This window comes from Rattus norvegicus, chromosome 11 (assembly GCF_021556685.1).
Source record: "Rattus norvegicus strain SHRSP/BbbUtx chromosome 11, alternate assembly SHRSP_T2T, whole genome shotgun sequence".
In the NCBI taxonomy this organism is placed as follows: domain Eukaryota; kingdom Metazoa; phylum Chordata; class Mammalia; order Rodentia; family Muridae; genus Rattus; species Rattus norvegicus.
The window spans coordinates 80,774,888-80,794,582 of record NC_141544.1 but is presented as its reverse complement, the minus strand read 5'-3'; the positions used below and the strand labels follow the sequence as shown (position 1 = coordinate 80,794,582).

General features: G+C 47.1%; 1 protein-coding gene across 2 annotated transcripts in view; it reads left to right on the top strand.

Annotated features, from left to right (window-relative positions):
• The window catches only part of Heg1 (heart development protein with EGF-like domains 1), an 87,655-nt gene extending 71,099 nt beyond the window's left edge, over positions 1-16,556 (top strand). For both annotated transcript variants that reach the window (XM_087576949.1, NM_001427854.1), the window contains 3 exon segments: positions 6,480-6,567; positions 9,258-9,432; positions 11,649-16,556. In XM_087576949.1, coding sequence (XP_087433075.1) covers positions 6,480-6,567; positions 9,258-9,432; positions 11,649-11,798 — 413 coding nt within the window. In that variant the 3' untranslated portion in view covers positions 11,799-16,556.
• The last annotated feature ends 3,139 nt before the right edge of the window (positions 16,557-19,695 follow it).

Genomic DNA, 19,695 nt, shown 5'->3' with positions numbered 1-19,695 from the left:
CACACCATCTGTCCCCCATTACACACCACACACCCACTGCTTGAGGACCAGCAGGCACCTACCAGGCAGAGTTTCAGACCTCCTCACTCCACACCCATGGAATCAGGATCTGGAAATTTAGCAAACTCAGCAACTTACTTGTGTGCTGCACTGCGTGCGTCCTTCAGCTTGAAGAGCACAGGCGTCATCGTGTGAACGTGTGTCTCCTTTTCAAAAACTGGACCTCACAGGATATACTATTGTGTAACCTTTTTTAACTTTTAAAGTTAAGATTTAGTTTTACATGAATGAGTATTTTGCCCCCATGTATATATCTGCACAGTGTATATACCCAGTGCCCACAGAGACTAGAAGAGGGCATGGATCCTCTGGAACTGTGAGCCACTGTGTGGGTGCCGGGAATCAAACCCGAGTCCCCCGGAAGAGCAGCCAGTGCTGAGCCATCTCTCCAGCCCTGTGACTGGCTTAACTGCAATGTTTTTGTTTCTACACTCTGACGATGTTGATTTTGATTCTGCCACACCATTCTATATTATAATTTCCTTCTGGTTATCTTTTACGACTCCTTTTTACGGGCGCATCTTCGATTTACGGTTACTGTCACTTCATGACTGTAGAACTCGCACCGTTGTTCTGCGTCTGCTTCTTCCTGCCACAGACGTTTTCGTCCATCCCTCTTTCACACCTCTTCCACATGTGCTCGGCTTCAGAAGGCTCTGGCTCTGGTCACCGACGCAGTCCCTTCCCTAACGGCTTTGCAGTGGCTTTTTAGAGCTGTCTTTTCGGTTTACAGTCTTTCCCAAGGAACTACAGCATACCACTTAAGGATATTCCCGACTGTCTTCCACCTACCCACAACCTGGTATAGAAAGAACTTCTCACTTTGCTCTCCCAAAGCGGAGATTCAGATCAGAGGAGGGAGGGTCGGCAGGAATAGCTCAGCACGAATGTCACTCAGTGCATGTATCCAGAAAGCCAGGGGCAAAACCAGGAGGAAAGGATCGGGCATTGACCACCCACGTGTCCGTGCAAGCTGCTCTTCCACGGGCCCCAGCTGGCCTCTGTCCTTTCCCGTTGGCAGGGAGTGGGGGGAGGGGAATTCTGTTCTGTGTTTGATGTTACTGCGGTCTGGTGAGATGGGAGGGACAGAAACCCCAGCAGAGAGTGAAAGAATCACATGCAAAATTCTCCTACAAGACCGGAGTAGATACCGGAGAGTGGAAGGAGCCCGTGCGATTCACACAAAGCCTGGATGGAGACTTGAGAAAGGGAAACTTCTGAGGAAGAAAAGGAAGGCCTTGAGTCCAGTTGGAAGAGGATGGAAGGCTTCAGAGGCAGAACTCTGCCCTTACGTAGTTAAGCACTGAAGGAATTTTAAATGAAAAGCAGTATGGCTTCCTAGGAAGCCCTGTTACACAGTTGAAAGAGTGTTCATCGATTAAGGTTCTGGAGTAAGGCTGGCAAATGTAAGCAAAGTTTATTGAAGGACACGTCCTGGGACCTGAGTGTCTGGCGTGGCAGGAATCGCTAGCGTGGGCAGCTGAGGTCAGAGCTTACTGGGCGCACCCAATCGAGACTCCACTTCCTCTTTGCTTCAGCTTGAAGAAGCTGTACACAGGCTTCCTTGTCCCCTCACAGCTCTTGAGTGTCTGTGTTGTGCTTTAGTCATTTTGAAAGAGAAAGTTCTCTCTGCTTTCCACGTGAGTCTGGGCGATGTGTTCATTCCTCATCAGCTGTGGCAGACGATGGCAACAGGAGTAACACCCCATCCTGCGCGGGCCACCCCACCCCACTCTCACACGGATGGAGGGATTAAAAGTTCCCAGAAGTGGCGGGCTACACAGACAATGGGTTCCTTCCAAATAACCCTGTAAACAAAGCTAAGAGTTCCAGAGGAAGGTGGAAACCAAGGGTGGGTTGGTTCGGGGAGAAGCCGTAAGCTGAGAGGATGGCCAGCACTGAACTATCAGCACGTGTTCACGGGGAAGGAGGCCCGAGGACCCCAGCTCACTCTGAGCAACTCCTCACAGGACAGAGATGGGTTTCCCATCTCTATCCCACAGAAACACTTGCAGTGCCCGCCAGGCCAGAAGCAAACATGACAGTTGGCATTGGGGAAGAAAGACCCCATGAAGCCCAATGTTGCAGAAAGCTGACGTCAGCACTTGCATTCACAGATCGGTTAAAATGAGTCTGTAAGACATTGCGTGTGCTTGGTGGAGATGGGAAAGGGTCTATGCATCCTGTTTCCTTTATTATTATTCCTCTTATTTAAAAAATTTTAAAAGCATACATACTCTCAAGTTTCACATTGGCATTTTTCTTTCTTTTTTTTTAAAGATTTATTTATTTATTTATTTATTTATTTATTTATTTATTTATTATATATAAGCGCACTGTAGCTGTCTTCAGAAGAGGGCATCAGATCTCATTACAGATGGTTGTGAGCCACCATGTGGTTGCTGGGATTTGAACTCGGGACCTCTGGAAGAAGAGTCAGTGCTCTTAACCGCTGAGCCATCTCTCCAGCCCACATTGGCATTTTTCAAACATAATTCTTTTAGGTAATTTTTTTTTTACCCTTTTAACCCCTCAAGTCCCTCCCATAGACTCCTTTCCTGTTGCCACGTGTGTCCTACCACCTCCCCCTTAACTCCTTTTTCAGTTTTATAACTCACCTCACTTCCACCCCCACACCCACATATGAACATTACACACTAGGATCACTCAGTCTATTTTCCAACTCCACCCATGTCACTGCAAGTCTCATGCTGTCATGGCACACACGCTTAGAAGTAGTCACATGGCTGTGCCATCCAAACATGGGGCCTTTAAAAACTATTGTGTCTTATCAATGTATTCGTCCACAGTGAATGTCATTAGAAGAAGAAAAGGCAGTGTATGATACTTGGTACCTAAGGGAAAGATGGGGAAATAAGGTTTTGTTTATTTAAAAAGCTATCCAGCCAGGAGTGGTGGCACACACTTGGAAGTCTAGTATTTGGAAGGTTGAAGTAGGAAGATCATGAGTTTGAGGCCAGCCTGGGCTACATAGTGAGTTCCAGGCTACCCTCAGCTCAATAGCCAGACTTATTCCTCCCTGCTCATTGTCTTCCTTATTCTTTTATGCCATTCTTTTGTTTGTGTGTGCATGTGGGTGAACTACTGTGTGTGTGTGTGTGTGTGTGTGTGTGTGTGTGTGTGTGTGTGTGTATTTAAATTTAGGTTTCTCATATCAGAGAAAGCAGGTGATATTCATATTTCTGAGTCTGGCTTATTTTATTTAGCATGATGTTATATCATTCCATCGATTTCCCTGCAAAGTATATTGGGTTGGGTTTTTTTTTCCCCGAGACAAAACTATTTATTTCAAAGAGGAATGAATGTGCTATAACCTGCAGCCATTTGCAAGGGTCACTTCTATAACAGATATTTGGTTTTCTTGCTATAAGTGAGAGAACATTTATCTTGATGTGTAAGATAAATATTAAATTTTTTTGTTTTTGTTTTTCGAGACAGCCTCTTTCTGTGTTGCGATGGCTGTTCTGAAACCTGCTCTGTAGACCAGGCTGGCCTTGAATTTACAGAGATCTGCTTGTCTCTGCCTCTGAGTGCTGGGATTAAAGGCATGTACCACCACTGCCCAATTTAGACTTTTTTTTTTTTTTTTTGGTTCTTTTTTTCGGAGCTGGGGACCGAACCCAGGGCCTTGCGCTTCCTAGGTAAGCGCTCTACCACTGAGCTAAATCCCCAGCCCCCCAATTTAGACTTTTAAAAGAAAAAGAAGCTGAGTATGGTAGCACATGACTGTAATCCCAGGCTCAAACAGGAGGATAATTTCAATTTAGAGACCAGCCTGGGCTACATAGTAAGTATAGGCTACGAGGCTATAGAGAGCCTATCTCAACTTAAAAAGAAAAAAAGGCAACCAGGCAATGGTAGTACTCACATTTAATCCCAGGATTTGGAAGGCAGAGGCAGGTGGACTTCTGAGATTAGGGCCAGCCTGGTCTACAGAGAGAATTCCCTAACATACAAAATAAAATAAAACAAGAAAATGAAAACACCAGGGGAGCCAAGCATGGTGACATAGGCCTGTAATCCCATCACTTGAGAGATGGAGAGGCAGGAGGCAGAAGTTCAAGGCCAGCCGTGGCTATATGAGACCCTGTCCAAAAAGGGGGGTAGGGTAGGGCATAGGAAAGCCAGATGCGATTGTCTGTAATCCCAACACTCTGAATGTAGAGGCCACCAGGAGGTCAAGGGCATCCTTGGCTTCATAGCAAGCTCGAAGCCCACCTGGGCTACATGATACTTTGTTTCAAAAGTGAAAATAGTAAGTAAATAAAAAAGCAAATAGAGCACTGGGAGCCACGGAAGTCTCTTAAAACAGGAAACAGCAAGATCAGACTTGCTGTCCCGAGAAGACATGACAGGAGCTCAGGGCAGAGCTGGTAGAGGTGAAGAACAGAGACGCCGGCTGGAAAGATGGTGTGTGTTTAAGAACACCAGCTGCTGGTCCAGAGGACTAGAGTTCAAGCCCCAATACCTTCACTGGGTCCCTGCAGCTCCAGCTCCATGGGGTCTGCCACCCTCTTCTGGCGCACGCATGCACACACACACACACACACACACACACAGACACACACACAGACACACACACACACAAAAACACACACACTCAAACACAAACACACACACACTCACACACAAATGATAAAATTAATTTTTTTTGATAAAATTAATTCTTAAAAAGGGCTGGGGGTGGGAACTGGAGAGATGGCTTAGTGGATAAGAGCAGAACTTGTGGCTCTTGGAGAGGACCGAGGTTCCATTCCCAGCACACACATGGTGGCTCAAAACCATTTCTAACTCTGGTTCCAAGAAATCCAATGCCCATTTCTGACCTCCATGGTCAGTGATGCATAAAATAGATATATATTAAATAAATGCATAAGATAAATATCTTTAAGAACAGTGGCTGCATCAGAGGTTTGTCTTTTCACTCACATGCACGCACATGCATGCACACGCGCACACACACTAATATATGAAATTAAAGGTAATTCTGTAAGAGTAATACTACAGCAGGAGGTGAAACATATGAGAAATATCTGGAGCATATATCAGAGGCAAAGGAGAAGAGGGACACATTCCATAATTTGGCCTTTTTCCCTCTACACTGCAGAGCTAATCTTTTTCATAATAATCTGGCTTCTGTGCTGATCATTTAAATAAAGGATAGATAAGGGGTGTGTAGCTTGTGGTTTACCTGTTCTGCTCATAGCCCCTGATCTAGGAGAGCTGGAGAGCTGTGCTGTAACCTTGACTTTATAACCGTGTCTGTAGATCGTGGTTCAGTCTCACTGTGCTGTAAAAAGTCTGGTCATTCGGGGCTAGAGCGGTGGCTCAGGGGTTAAGATCATGGTCTGCCTTTACAGAGGACCTGGGTTCCACTCCCAGAACCTACATGATGGCTCACAACCCTCTTGTCACTGTCCCAGGGGATCTCATGTCCTCTCCTGGTCTTGCTGGTCATGTCATAGACAGATAGTTGAATAAAACACTGGTAATGAAATATAAAATAAATATTCTTTAAAGAAAGAAAGAAAGAAAGTCTAGTTACTAGGCTTTCATACTAGATCTTCCAACCCGAGAAACCAATTTTAATTTTATTTCCATAAGAAAAAATGGAAATTTTAATATAATTTATCACACATAATTTCACTACAAATATACAGATATACACCCCAACTAATTAGACATGTTATTATTACTATATTTGATATATGCTTCTATCAGTGCTAATCTCTGTTAATTAAATCCGTGTATAAGGAGGTCTTCTGGGTCTCGGTATGGTTTACGCAGTGACCCCCGACCCTGGACTTAGCAGACCGGTAACATTTCTTCTGAAATTGAAGAGTTTAAGCTGTCTCCGTTCTGTTTTACCAAGTAAGACCCTAAAACTGAATCGAACCTCTGGTGTTTTGTTTTGTTTTGATTTTGAGACAGGGTCTCACTGCAGCCCTGGTGTGGCCGGAAACTCACGATGTAGACCAGGCTGCCTCTGCCTCCAGTGTGAATCACAAGTCCTTATTTTCGTTATTATTATTGAGATAAAAAGTTAAGTTTCCTGATGTGTAATTTTCACATGATAAAAGACACTCAAGTGAGAGAGAAAATACGAGGAAAGCCTTTCAGAACAGTTTGGGGAAACTTGCTGGTTGCCTGTCTCTCTTTTGTGGTTTAGTGACATCATCAGGACTGCTCTAGAGAAAGAAATTTGGGGCTGAAAGGGGGAAACCCTTTCAACACAAAGGAAGCAGAACTCATCTAGCCTTTGAGAATCTCTGGCTGGAGAGCAGGCGGTGGGAGAGAGCAGCTAAGGCCATGCTGACGATGGAGGGTGGGGTTGAGACATGACTGGGGACCTCCTGCCAATCAACCCTCTTTGTTTATTCCTTTGTTGCTTTGATTAGCCTATCAGCTCATCACCGTGGTGATCGCAGCGGCAGGAGGTGGCCTCCTGCTCATCCTGGGCCTTGCACTCATTGTTACCTGTTGCAGGTGAGTGGTGAGACCTTCCATTTAAATCCCCATTTCACAGACTGTGCTATACGATTCTTAACCTGGAATAAACTAGCGCTTGGGAGACTGAGGCAGAAAGAAGATGTCTGTGAAGACAGCCTGGGTTTATAGCAAGTTCTAGGTAAGCCCAGGCTACATAGTAAGAGCCTGTCTCCAAAGTACCAAAGCTAAATAAATAACACAGTCCACAAAATAAGAAGGTGAGATGGACTTTATCAAAATCAAAACCTTACAAACTCTGGAGCTGAGAATGTGGCTCAGTTAGTTAGTAGAGCGCTTGCCTACCGTGCATGCCTGAAGCCCTGTGTTTGCTCCCCAGCCAGCAGAGAGGAAGAAGGAAGCATGGTGTTTTCCTCCTCTGATCCTAGCCCAGGCAGTAAAGGCAAGAGGAACCAAGAATTCAAAGTCATCCTTAGCTGTAAAGCACATGCAAAGCCAGCCAGGAACACAGGCAGCTGTTTTAAAATACAGCTGAGCTTGGTCACACACATCTTTTAATCCCAGCACTCAGGAGGTAGAGACATTTTGGATGTCCTTGAGTTAAAGGCCAACCTGGTCTACACAGTGGGTTCCAGGTTCCAGGACAGCCAGGGCTACACAGCAAGAGTATCTAAAATAAATAACAGAAAGTAAGAAATGTTGATGAGAATGTGGCAGAATTGGAGTCCCTACATGGCTGGTAGGGACTTAAGAAAGTAAAGCCACTTTGAATGTCTGGGAAGCCCAGGACTCTGGGTCCCTGTGGATGCCTAAGAGTGATACAGCATATCCACACAAGAACTTGTACCTGTACGTTCACAGCAGCTCTGTCCCCGAGAGTCAGAAGGGAGAGCAATCTAGTGCCTATGGGCTGACAAATACAAAACCCAAATGTGACAGAGCCACATGCCATCAGCCACTGGCTGGCACATAGGTGAACCTATGTGAAATGAGGCATCTGAATGGTCATCCGGGGTATGATAGGAATACGAGTTATTAGAGTTTCTGCATCCAATAGAGACAGAAAGCAGACCCGTTGGAGACTAGGGTGGAGGTCAGGGTGGAAAAGTTGTGCAGGTGGGGGTGATCAAAGAATCTGAGACGTCTGGGGGTGACGAAGCCATCTTAAAGTTGTGATGATAATCACACCGCTGCGAATGTGTTTAAAACCATTATGTGAGCAAGTCATACGGTTTCGTCCGATGTCTCTCAGAGGTGTGTGGAGAGAGAGAGGCAGACAAAAACAGAGGGAAGGGAAGGAGCTGCCTTGAACTGTTTTAGCAGTGAAGAAGCGGGAGCCGTGGTTTGGATGAACCTTGGCCCCAGGCTTCCTGCATGGAGCTTCAGTGAGAAAGGGCAAGCCAGAGAGAATGAGTCGCCCTTGTTTACGATTACCTGTTCAGGTAAAGGCGGGTCACAGTCACTGATTTGGATGCTGTCAAATGGAAAGAATTATTTGTATGTGACAAATGGAGGGACCTTTCCAACATCACTAGTTATCTTTTCATGCTCGTCTTAAAGGGACATTTTAAGGCATCCCCAGGAAGACCGCCAGGAATAATTTACTGTAAGCACTCAAGAGTACAGCCATTAAACATCCCTTCTTTTTTTTTTTTTTTTTTTTTTTTTTTTCTCTTTTCTTTTCTTTTTTTCGGAGCTGGGGACCAAACCCAGGGCCTTGTGCTTGCTAGGCAAACGCTCTACCACTGAGCTAAATCCCCAACCCCTAAACATCCCTTCTTACATTACTATTAAAGATGAGCCTAAACCGGTTGAGGGCAGTTCCCCAGAGAAACAAAGCCAAGCAGCCAGGCCACATGGGCCTTGCATTGGGAGCATTCTCTACCACAGCAGTATAGCCATTTTACAAGGGAGCCTGGACTCTTGGTTACTGAATTGGGAGTGGTGGCAGGGCCACTCTGAGCCTGAAGGTAGGGCCAGCATCAAAGGCCTGTGCACCATGCTGAGTCATTTCTGTGCCTTTCCCTGGAACTTTAAAGTGCGGGAGAAGGAACCTAGGGTTTCAGCATCTCTTATTCAGAGCAGATATAACTAAACATATCTGATCCTTGGCCCACAAGACGGGCTTCAGACAGTCACCCTAACCATATCTAGGCCGTAAAACCTCACCGTTTCTGAGCTCCTGAAATGACAGCATGGAGAGTCTGTAAGCATTGAGGGTTCTGTGGTTTGTAAAGTGATAAATAAAACGTTGGGGAGAGGGAAGGCCAGCTCCATCCCAGGTCTCTGGTAGCCACAGGTGAGCCAGGGGCTAAGTCTTCCTAAGCCAGAGCCACCCTGTAGTCTTGCCCCCCATTCTGGAAACCCAAGAACAGCATTGACACCTCACCTGTGGTTTCCGATATTTTACCACCATTGAGTTCCTTTCCCTCCATAGGAAAACTGATTCCTATTTCCCTGGCTACCCCAAGGGCACTAACATCTCCTCCAGGGTCATTTCATGCCCCTTTAGGCTCTTTAAGTTGGGAAGTCTTTTTTGCATCTTTTTTGGATGGCAGAGGGGACTCCTAGTGGCGGTTTTAACTTTTTAGTCAAATACTATTTTACTAGGGTTCCCAGTCTTATTTACATTGCAAAACACGCTCAGTCTTGTCGAAGATGCCATTTCCTGACACGACTTATTGATAGAATTTTTTTTTTGCACAATTTTTTTTTTTAAATTCTCACAGAAAGAGTAAAAATGACATAAGTAAACTCATCTTCAAAAGTGGGGACTTCCAAATGTCCCCATACGCCGAGTACCCCAAGAATCCTCGCTCACAGGAGTGGGGCCGGGAAGCCATTGAGATGCACGAGAACAACGGAAGCACCAAAAACCTCCTGCAGACGACAGACGTGCGCTCGGTAGGTGTCTGTGGCAGCCGGCCTCAGGGCCCCCAGCAGGGATGGCAGGGAAGGCGTCGCGGGAATAGTGACACAGACCTCTGAGACACACTGCTTATTATTCACTGTTCGGTTTAGCGGTGGCCTAGTTGCATGGAGTTTTTCCGTGTGAGTATGAGGAACCCCTTCCACAGAGTAAGTTACTTTTGGGGAGTGGGAGTCGTAAATTCCTAAACTTGCTTTTAAAAATAGGAACAGAAGCTTCAGAGGGCCAGCGTGGCTTCGGGCCTTTGCCCTCTCTCTCTGTTGTTATCTCCTTCGCTCTCTAGAATCTCACCTCCTGCACTTTGTCAGTCAAAACTCGGGGCTGGGAACGGCATAGCAAGAGTGACTGAAGGTCATCTTCACCACGGAGGTTTTAGAAACTTAGTAGGTCTTTAATAATTGGCTCCCTCCAGCCCAGGACTACATCAGTGTGAAAGCTGGGAGCTTCCCTTGAATCAGTGGTTCTCAGCCTTCCTAACGCCGCGTGACCCTTTAAAACGGTTCCTCAAGCTGTGGTAATGTCCCCCCTCCCCACCACCACCATAAAATTATTTCTGTTGCTACTTCATGGCTGTAAGTTTGCTACTCTTATGAATTGTGAGGTAAATGTGCTTTCCTATGGCCTGAGGTAACCCCTCTGAAAGGGTCATTTGAGCCCCGAAGGGGTGAGACCCACAGGTTGAGAACCACGGCCCTAAGCTTCTCCTGCCCCACACTGAAGACAACACAGCTCTTCTTTTTATCCCATTTGGTTCAGCTTTAATCACACCATGTCAGCCATAAAGCCCACACAAATGGGGATATCTGGACCGAAAAATAAACAGATGTCAGGTGACCGCTAATCAGTTCGCCCTGTGGCAATAAACATGAGACCTTGTGCTATGGAGACTGAACCATAATCCCTCTGGTCGCCATGGAGATTAACGGAGAGGATCAGACTTTGGATGGGAGGGGCGAGTTTGTTCCTGTGTGCTCTTTGAAATTTTTCAGCCAGGAGGAAGAACAAGAAAGGTGGAGACAGGAAGCACAAGGCCCTGGGTTCGGTCCGCAGCTCCGAAAAAAAGAACCAAAAAAAAAAAAAAAAAGGTGGAGACAAGAAAGATGAAACGCACCTCTCTAATTAAACTCTAGTTAAACATCCCCTTTCTGAGCAGACGTTGGCTTTTCCTTTCTGTCGGGGGCGTCTTTTCCCTTCCCTAACCGAAGCTGTACTAAGTGTGTCTGAGTCCCACGTGCTTTGCTAGGGACTCCTCAGCCCTTGTGGGAATTAGAGCAAACAAGCAGGCTGTCTCCCAGGACCAAAAAGAAGTTGGGGAGGAAAGACTTTATTTGGCTTACACGACCACACAGCTGTTCAGTACCAAAGGAAGTCAGACAAGGCAGGAACCTGGAGGCAGGAGCTGACGCAGAGGCCATGGAGGGGTGCTGCTTACTGGCTTGCTCCCCATGGCTTGCTCAGCCTGCTCCCCCCCCCCCCCCCGGAGCTGGGGATCGAACCCAGGGCCTTGCACTTCCTGTCTCCACCTTTCTTGTTCTTCCTCCTGGCTCTGATGCCTGCTTCAGGCCGCTGTGAGAAGCAGGCAGACAAGTACAGACAGATATGCAGGCAGAACACCCGTATACATACAATAAAATTTAAAAAAATAATTAAAATAAGTTTTTTCTTTTCTTTTTTTCGGAGCTGGGGATCAAACCCAGGGCCTTGAGCTTGCTAGGCAAGCGCTCTACCGCTGAGCTAAATCCCCAACCCCAATAATTTTTTAAAAGAAGGAGATTGTGGAGCTGGAGAGATGGCTCGGCAGTGAAGAGCACTGGCTGCTCGTCTTGAGGACCCAGGTTCAATTCCCAGCACCCACATGGCAGCTCATCCCAGTGGCTTCCCAGACATTGAATCCATGCGGTACATAATCATACATGCAGGCAAAATGCCCATACACGTAAGAAAAGAAGAAGAGACTTTGAGTTCCAGGTCACCAGGAACAGACAGCATGACTACCTGCCCTCCCCTCCCTCCTCTCCCACCCCACCTCATCTGAGTAGGTAAATAGACCTGTGTGAATTGTGCCTCCAGGTGAGATGGCTTCGCTATTTATAGATCGCCCGTATACTCTAATTAAAATATAAAAAGCTTTACACTTATTTAAGTCCAGAAATAAATGATTGACATCTCTCTTTTTCCCCTTGGCATCCAGCCCACAAACGTAAGGAACCCTGAACTTGAACGCAACGGACTGTACCCAGCCTACACTGGATTGCCCGGATCAAGGCACTCTTGCATTTTCCCAGGACAGTATAACCCATCTTTCATCAGCGACGAGAGCAGGAGGAGAGACTACTTCTGATTCCAGGAGACAGGGGGGTCCCCCGTTTCTCTGAGCCACTTCCCGGAATGTCTGGCTTGGAAGACTATACCGGAAGGGAGTAACATGCACTAGCTCCTCAGAGCCATGCTTGAGGGGAGTGACCGAGGTGGAAAGGACAGATGGATGCGGAACTGCAGGCCACTCATTCAGCGCTGTTGCTACTGTGAACGTGGTCGTGGGCCAGTACCGAGTCTCTAAATGCCTGGCACGTAGAACTGGATGGCTTCCGTAACAGACCACTAGGCTTCACTTCCAGGATCCAGTTTTCCCCTTGATTTGCACTTTAATAGATTGGGCAGGGAGGCTGCAATTTGGACACATTTCCAGACTATTCCAGAAAGCCTTTCTTTTCCAGGATATTTCCACAGGCCTCGGTTTGGTTTGATTGGCAGCCAGGGGCTGGCACTTATGTTTTCCTGCCTGGCGCCTTGTGCTAAACAACAGATGGAGGTCAACGCCACTGTGATGGCGTGGCCAAGCAGCGCAGAGTATTTTAAGGTTGCTAGGTTGTCAGTGTTCATCTCCATGCCATAAATGAGACCGTGGCATTCGCAAGGCTCAGCACAAAACTTGTTTTAAGTCAAGGGGACACATAGGCTTTACAATGTGTTAGTTTTACTTTCCCGAGCAAGTATGACTAATCAGGGCAAAACAGCATTCCTTTGGTTTTCATTAGAAGCATCCAGGTGCCCCTTCGTGTGTTCCAGCAGGCAATGTCAGTCAGGCAGGTCCTACCCGGAGCCAGAGTCTGCAGGCTGTAGTAGGAGAGGCAGTCGCAGGTGTGTCTGAGCTAGTGTCTCACCGCTGGAGGGAAAGCAGTCTGTGTCACAGCAGAGCGTGGCAGAGGAGTGAACCTGACACGTTCCCGAACCCCAGCAGAAACTGGGGGCTCCCCCAAGAAGAATGGGGAGCTAGGAGGAAGCCACAGGTAAGGGTGCACACCTGCCAGCCTTGGAGCCCATAAAATTATCTGCAAACTCAATGGAAACTTGTAACCACTTAGAGCTATTTATTCACTGAAGAGAGAACTTAATTTCTCTCACCCAGTCACTGATACATCTGTGTTCTTGTGCAGTGTTCCCCTCAAGACTCTGTTATGGTCTGAGTCAGCTCTGGAGAACTAAAACCTGGCCAGCTAGGGTCTGAGATCTTGGTTTGGGGGAAGGAAGTTCTGTCTTTTGTTTCTTGTATTGTGGGATCCTGGGGGCGGGAGGGCTGTGTGGTGTTCCATCCCCTGTGGTACCATCAGCATGTGGGATGTCCTGGTTCTGGATGAGGTGAAGAGGTCGAAGCGTTATCCCCACCCTGAAGCTGGGGGCTCAGCAGCATTTATTTCTGGAAATGGGACAGCTGTTGGAAATGGTTCCGTATGTGTTTCTTTGACGTTCTCTGGTTCCTCCAAAATTTACAAAGGTTCCCATCTTCTTTTAAGTATACACTGTGTCCCATGGTCTGGTGACATGTGTCACCGGTGAACTGTCACCAATCACTCTCACCCCCTACAGCAGGACCATGAATCGGGTGCAGAGGATTTTTAACCAAGTCACATTCCTTAGTACAGAGGATTCTGCTGTTCCTGATTGATGCTAACTTAAAAGTTGCAAAGCACTGTCTTCTCGAAGCCGGGGGTCTTGTTTGTGTCTCTTTGGGGGAACCAATGGCCCCTTGTGTTTTTGTGAGCCCCTGTGCTTGCCTTCCCTGAGCCCAGATTCCTTTCGAGGTAGCCAGGTTCTATCCCTTCCAGTAGTATTCAGGCTTGTCCCAAGCCTCATTGCTGTGGGAAGAGCCAGTGTGATGGCTGTTCCCAGCCACACGTCTAATGCCTTCAGCTAGCATCGCAGCTGGTGAGCACCTGTGTAGGGGGCAGACTCCCAGCTGGGTGAGCACCTGGGTAGGGGGCAGACTCCCAGCTGGGTGAGCACCTGGGTAGGGGGCAGACTCCCAGCTGGTGAGCATCTATATAGGGCCAGGAACTTCCAGCCCTACAGAATGAAGTGCTCTGTTTCTAGGAAGAATTCCAACATCCAGAAAAGAGTCCTGTGAGTTTTCCAAAAATGCCTGCTGACTCATGAGTTTGGCCCAAATAGAGCGGAGTGAAAGTGTTTTTGTTTTGTTCTTTTTTTTTTTTTTTTAACTGTGAAAGACACAAGGAGAGCCCCCAAACAAGGGTGCTGTTACACTGGGTCTATAGTTTGTGGGTGGGGGAGGAGCTTGCAGTAGAAAGGCCTCTGCCCACCATTGGGAGGAGTGGAGTGTAGGTGCTCTCCTACTTGGGGTTACATCCAGAAGCTAGCCCAGAGAGGACACCAGCAACCCATGAGAAAGACAGACAGGATGAGCCCATGTCTGGACATGCAGAGTCTATGGTTTTACTCAGAGTCTGTCCCCACCCCTAGAACGAACAATTCGTGTGCATAGAAGTGTCACAGTCCTGAATTGGGGTTCCACGATGAGGGAAGTGGGCAGAAAGGAAAAGCTACACTGCCTAGGAGATGCTTGTATGGGGAAGATCCAGGCCAGGTAGAACTTGTCTACCGTGGGGCGTTCAGGAACAGGGCTAAGAAAAGGGTTTTTCTGGAGCTGGCCTGAGCATTGTATAAACTCCAAGGGTTTTTGATTTTGTTGTTGTTTGTTGTTTGATTTTTTTCTTTCTGCTTCATGTGTTCCCACCATGGGCCAGGCTTTATGCAAGGTATCTGGCCTTACAGCACCTGTGTTAGCCAATGATGAACATCCAGAGAAGAGGCATGGGAATGTAGCTTCGATGGCAGAGTGCTTGCCTAGCAGGTACAGAGCCCTGAGTTTTATCCTCAGGACCGCATAAACAGGGTGCAGTGGTACACTCTTGTAATCCCAGCCCTCAGAAGTTTGAGGCAGGAGGATCAGGAGTTCAAGGCCTTCCTGGAGAACATGGCACCTTGTCTTAAAAAGGGAACTATTGGCTGGTTTGTGGTTGGCAAGAGGCATATTGGTATGTGGCGTGGGCCCTCAGAAGTGAAAGGGTGTGGTCTAGGTGGGGTTTTTGACAAGCACAGCCAGGCCGAGGCACCCATGTGAGGGTTGCTGCCTCATTCTCAGAATGAGGCCATAACCCCCACGTAGTAGAAATGTGAACCTGTGTGGGCTGGGGACAGAGCTGAGTGTCTGAGGTGCTGAATGATCTTCCTAACTGGGGAGGCTATTTCTAAAAGCATCCAAGTCATGTTGAACCAGAACTACTATATGATCGGTGCAGTCAAGCTGCCTGGTGGTATTTGAGGTCAAAGACTAAGAGCTGACTATTAGACTATTATGGTCTAAAAGAGGAAGTCGTAAAAGCTGGCCCATAGTAGAACGTAGCATTGTTGGGAAAAGACTGTAGTTAAAGTCTTTTAGAGATGCTGTGTCTATTCAAGAGTGAGATTCCAGGGTGGGCACATTAGCTTTTGGATGCCCGCTTAAGCCGCTTTGCCCAGTAGTGAAGTGTATGGGTGTCTATAACAATGGGACTTTGTCTAAAGCAATGAAGCTATACAGCCAAGTTGCCCTTGGTTTAGTGTTTCACAACGCACTCAAAAGCAGGGGCTTTACCCTTATTTCTAAATTTATATCAATTTTTCTTTTGAGACCAAAGCACTTCTTTGGGAGGAAGAAGAATACGAAGTTTTGTATTTTGACATTTTATTTAAAACAGTCCATAAGAGCAAATAGTTGTTTATCTACCTGAAAGCTGTTTTTCTTCTTCTGCTTCTTTGGGAGGGGAGAGCCTCGCACATACCAGACAAGTGCCGTCCTGTGGCGCTGCACACCCCGGCCCTCTCATTTCTTCTTGACAGTATCATCCTAAGGTTCTCCCCAGCACGTCTGGATACGAAAATGATTCTGTAGTTTGTCTTTGGGAATGTGTGTTCTTTTTTTCTTTCCTTTTCTTTTTCTTTTTCTTTTTTTTTCCCTCAAATCCCCAAAGGGGAAAAACAATAGGAGCATTGAAGTTAAAATAATAACTTTAAACTTTAAAAAAAAATAACTGGTTAAAATCATAGGAACATTAAAGTGTTAAATGCCAACCAATTCATTGTACTTCAGTGTCTCCATGAGGTCACACCTCTTTAGGTCTGGAAGCTTTAACCTGCACAATAGCCCGTGAAACCCAAGGGGGACTGTTTAGGTCTGAAAGGAGGCAGGTCCTGGCCTGCCTCTGTCACGTGGGCATCTTCAAAGAAAACATTTCCAGTGAGGCCGCCTGGTAGATTGTGCTATAATTTTAAATGATGGTCTCAATGTCCTTGACCTGACTTGTTGAGGACAGGGTGAAAATCGGGGTGGGATGGAGCCACTTTGTCAGGGGAAACTGAACCCACTCCCTTAACTTTCTCTCTACAGAGAGAAGGATAGTTCACCACGAGCTGCTGTGAGTTTTGGTGACTTCTATGTGTGTTGCTGGTGTTACAGGTCAATGGAGATGAGGCTGCAGTACAAACTCTGTTCCGTTTGTCCTGGATTTTGTTCTGTATACCTTTAATGCTGACACCTGCGGGTTGACTGTGCGAGACCCATCATGAGAATGTTATTTAAAGTTGTATTATAATGTCACCTCCACTAATTATTCAGTACTGTAGCAGCAATGTATTATTTGTAAGAATTTGGTTATTTTTATACTTATATCCACTCTAAGTCTGGCGTTCTAGTCAGCAAAAAAAAAAAAAAATGCAATAAAATTAGTAAGGTTCCCATTGGTTTTCTCTTAAAACAAGCAAATGAGTGTGTAAGTGGTTTTTTGTGGTTTTGTTTTGTTTTTACCAGTGCACCATTTAAATAGTGAACGGTGGACTCTGAATGGCAAATGGAGGCAATGAGTCCCCTCTCTGTCCTCAGTGCCCCAAAGCAAAGAACACACTGTTGAAGATGGATGGGTGGGTGGGTGGATGATGAATGGGTGTGTGGGTGGGCAGGTGGGTGGATGGATGGGTGGATGGGTGGATGGATGGGTGGATGGATGGGTGGATGGGTGGATGGATGGATGGACGGACGGATGGATGGATGGATGGATGGGAGGATGGATGGGTGGATGGATGGATGGGAGGGTGGGTGGGTGGATGATGGATGGATGGATGGATGGATGGGTGGATGGATGGATGGATGGGAGGATGGATGGGTGGATGGATGGATGGGAGGGTGGATGGGTGGATGGATGGATCGATGGATGGATGGATGGATGGATGGATGGATGGGCAGGTGGGTGGATGGATGGGTGGGCGGGTGGATGGGTGGATGGATGGGTGGATGGATGGGCAGATGGATGGGTGGATGGATGGGTGGGAGGGTGGATGGGTGGATGGGTGGGAGGGTGGGTGGGTGGATGGATGGATGGATGGATGGATGGGTGGGCAGGTGGATGGGTGGATGGGTGGATGGATGGATGGGTGGATGGATGGATGGATGGGTGGGCAGGTGGGTGGATGGGTGGATGGATGGGCAGATGGATGGGTGGATGGGTGGATGGGTGGGCAGGTGGGTGGATGGGTGGATGGATGGGTGGGAGGGTGGATGGGTGGATGGGTGGATGGATGGGCAGATGGATGGTGGATGGATGGGCAGATGGATGGGTGGGCAGGTGGGTGGATGGATGGGTGGGAGGGTGGATGGATGGGTGGGAGGGTGGGTGGGTAGATGGATGGACCTACCTAAGTGATAAAGACCTAACTCAGCTATAACACCCATCCTCTCTCTAAGGAGAGCTAAGTCAGGCACTAACTACTGCATGTGCCCACTCCATGCCAACTCCTCTTGCCTTGGAGATGGGATAGTAAGTAAGCATGTCTGAGAATCTATGGGACTTTAAAACCAGTCCAACAACCTTTCACATATGGTGGCCAAGAATGTGGCTGTATAGCTAGAGAAGCAATGTTCACCAGTTTATAAATTGCTTCCTTAGAAGCCTTTCATATATTTTATGGGGAAAGAACCCTTCGTACTAGTGGAAGCCAATAACCACAGCTTAAGGCATGAGAGCATCTTGTCAATACACTCAATCAGGCTTTAGTTCATCAAACAGCTCTGGATGGCCAGTACCTCCTCTCCCTCATACCCTCCCTCCACCAACCATCTGCAACTGAGATCTCCCCCCCGCCACCCTCTGGTTGTTTGAGACAGAATTTCACTGTGTATCCCTGGCTGTCCTGGAACTCACTCTGCAGACCAGGCTGGCCTTGAACTTGAAGATCCACCTCCTGCCTCCTGAATGCTGGGATTAAAGGCTTGTGCCATCACTGCCCAGCCCTTCTCCCCTTTTTAATGCTAAATAATATTCATTATGTACCTCTATACCAATTGGTTTAGCCATTGGTCAGTGGACACTTAGGTTATTTCTACATCTTGGCTTCTGAGTCTAGTGCTACATTTTGATAACCATTTCAGAGCCTAGATGGAAGCCCTCGGCTTCTTCAGGTGAGCCTGCACCTTCGGCCCACTTGGGCCTCCACCCTGGCTGAGCCTCTGCCCCAGGTCTGGTTTGCTGAGAAGGAAAATTCTTCAGGCATCCTAAGACTCTTAGCTTGAAGACTTCTGTACTTGCAGTCACCTATTTTCCATTCTCTTGGGGAGCAAAGGCCAGATGTGTAGTGTAATGATCGTCCCCGGACAGAGTCCTCCTGTCTTGGTAGCTAATTAATGGCTGTAGCACCTTGCAGCTCTGATAACGGCATTGTGACGTCATGCAGCTCTTGGCCTAGGAAACAGAAACTTCAGATTAGAAAGATGGAGCAATAATGAATATCTGTGCTGACTTTTAGACTTTGTATAATCATTCCACAATGGCATTTGGTATAGGGCTTTCTTCTATACTCCTCTGCTTTTTCTTCCCAAATTACCATGACAGACAGGCCCGAATATAACCCACGGTCTGGACCTGCCCCTCAACATAAAGGGACCAGTTAGCTCAGACTTACAACTGGGGATGGACAGAACAGTCTTGTCAGATACTCCATGCTAAGTAAGGGCTTGCCCCACAGCTAGTAAGCAATTACAAAAGCAAATATGGGTTAGTGGGGGGCATGAATCATGAAAAATACATTAGAATCAAAAGCCCTGGGCATGGTCACTAGAGGTTGAAGCAGAGGGATGGCAGCAAGTTTCTTAAATGGCTAGCCTGAACAAATTGAGGTGCTAGCAAGGCTTTATCTCAGACATGTCTAACCTGTGGTCCATGTAGCACATACACGCCCTAGGACAGCTACGAAGGCAGCCCAACACGTTTGTAGATGAAGCATTGTAGTCCAGTGGGGCGTAAGGTGTGGGGTATGGCGTAACCATGCAACTGAGTATCACTGAAAAAGTAAAAGGAACAGACTGCTATAATAGGGAAAGATGCGGGGGCTGGAGAGATGGCTCAGCGGTTAAGGGCACTGACTGCTCTTCCTGAGGTCCTGAGTTCAAATCCCAGCAACCACATGGTGGCTCCCAACCATCTGTAATGGGATCTGATGCCCTCTTCTGGTATCAGAAGACAGTGACACTGTATGGAGGCAGTGCACTCATGTAAATAAAATTCAGACTGATTTTTGAAAGAGAAAAAAGGGAGAAATGTAACCACAAGGCTGAATTCAAAAGTTTGTGCTAAGTGAAAAAAGAAAGCTGGATGGGCCGGAGACTTGACTTAGCAGTCAAGGACACTCACTACTCTCAAACCCGGGATCTATTTTTAACACCCACCTGGCAGCTCACAACTTCCTGTCACTTCAGTTCTAAGGGATTTGATGCCCTCTTTGGACCTATTTGGGCTCGTGCATGCATGTGGGACAAGGACACAAAGACACAAAACTGCACAAATATATTTTTATGCAGAACGTAAAAGTCTACACACCGAGTCCATTCGTGGTGCACTCTGGAAAGGAACAAA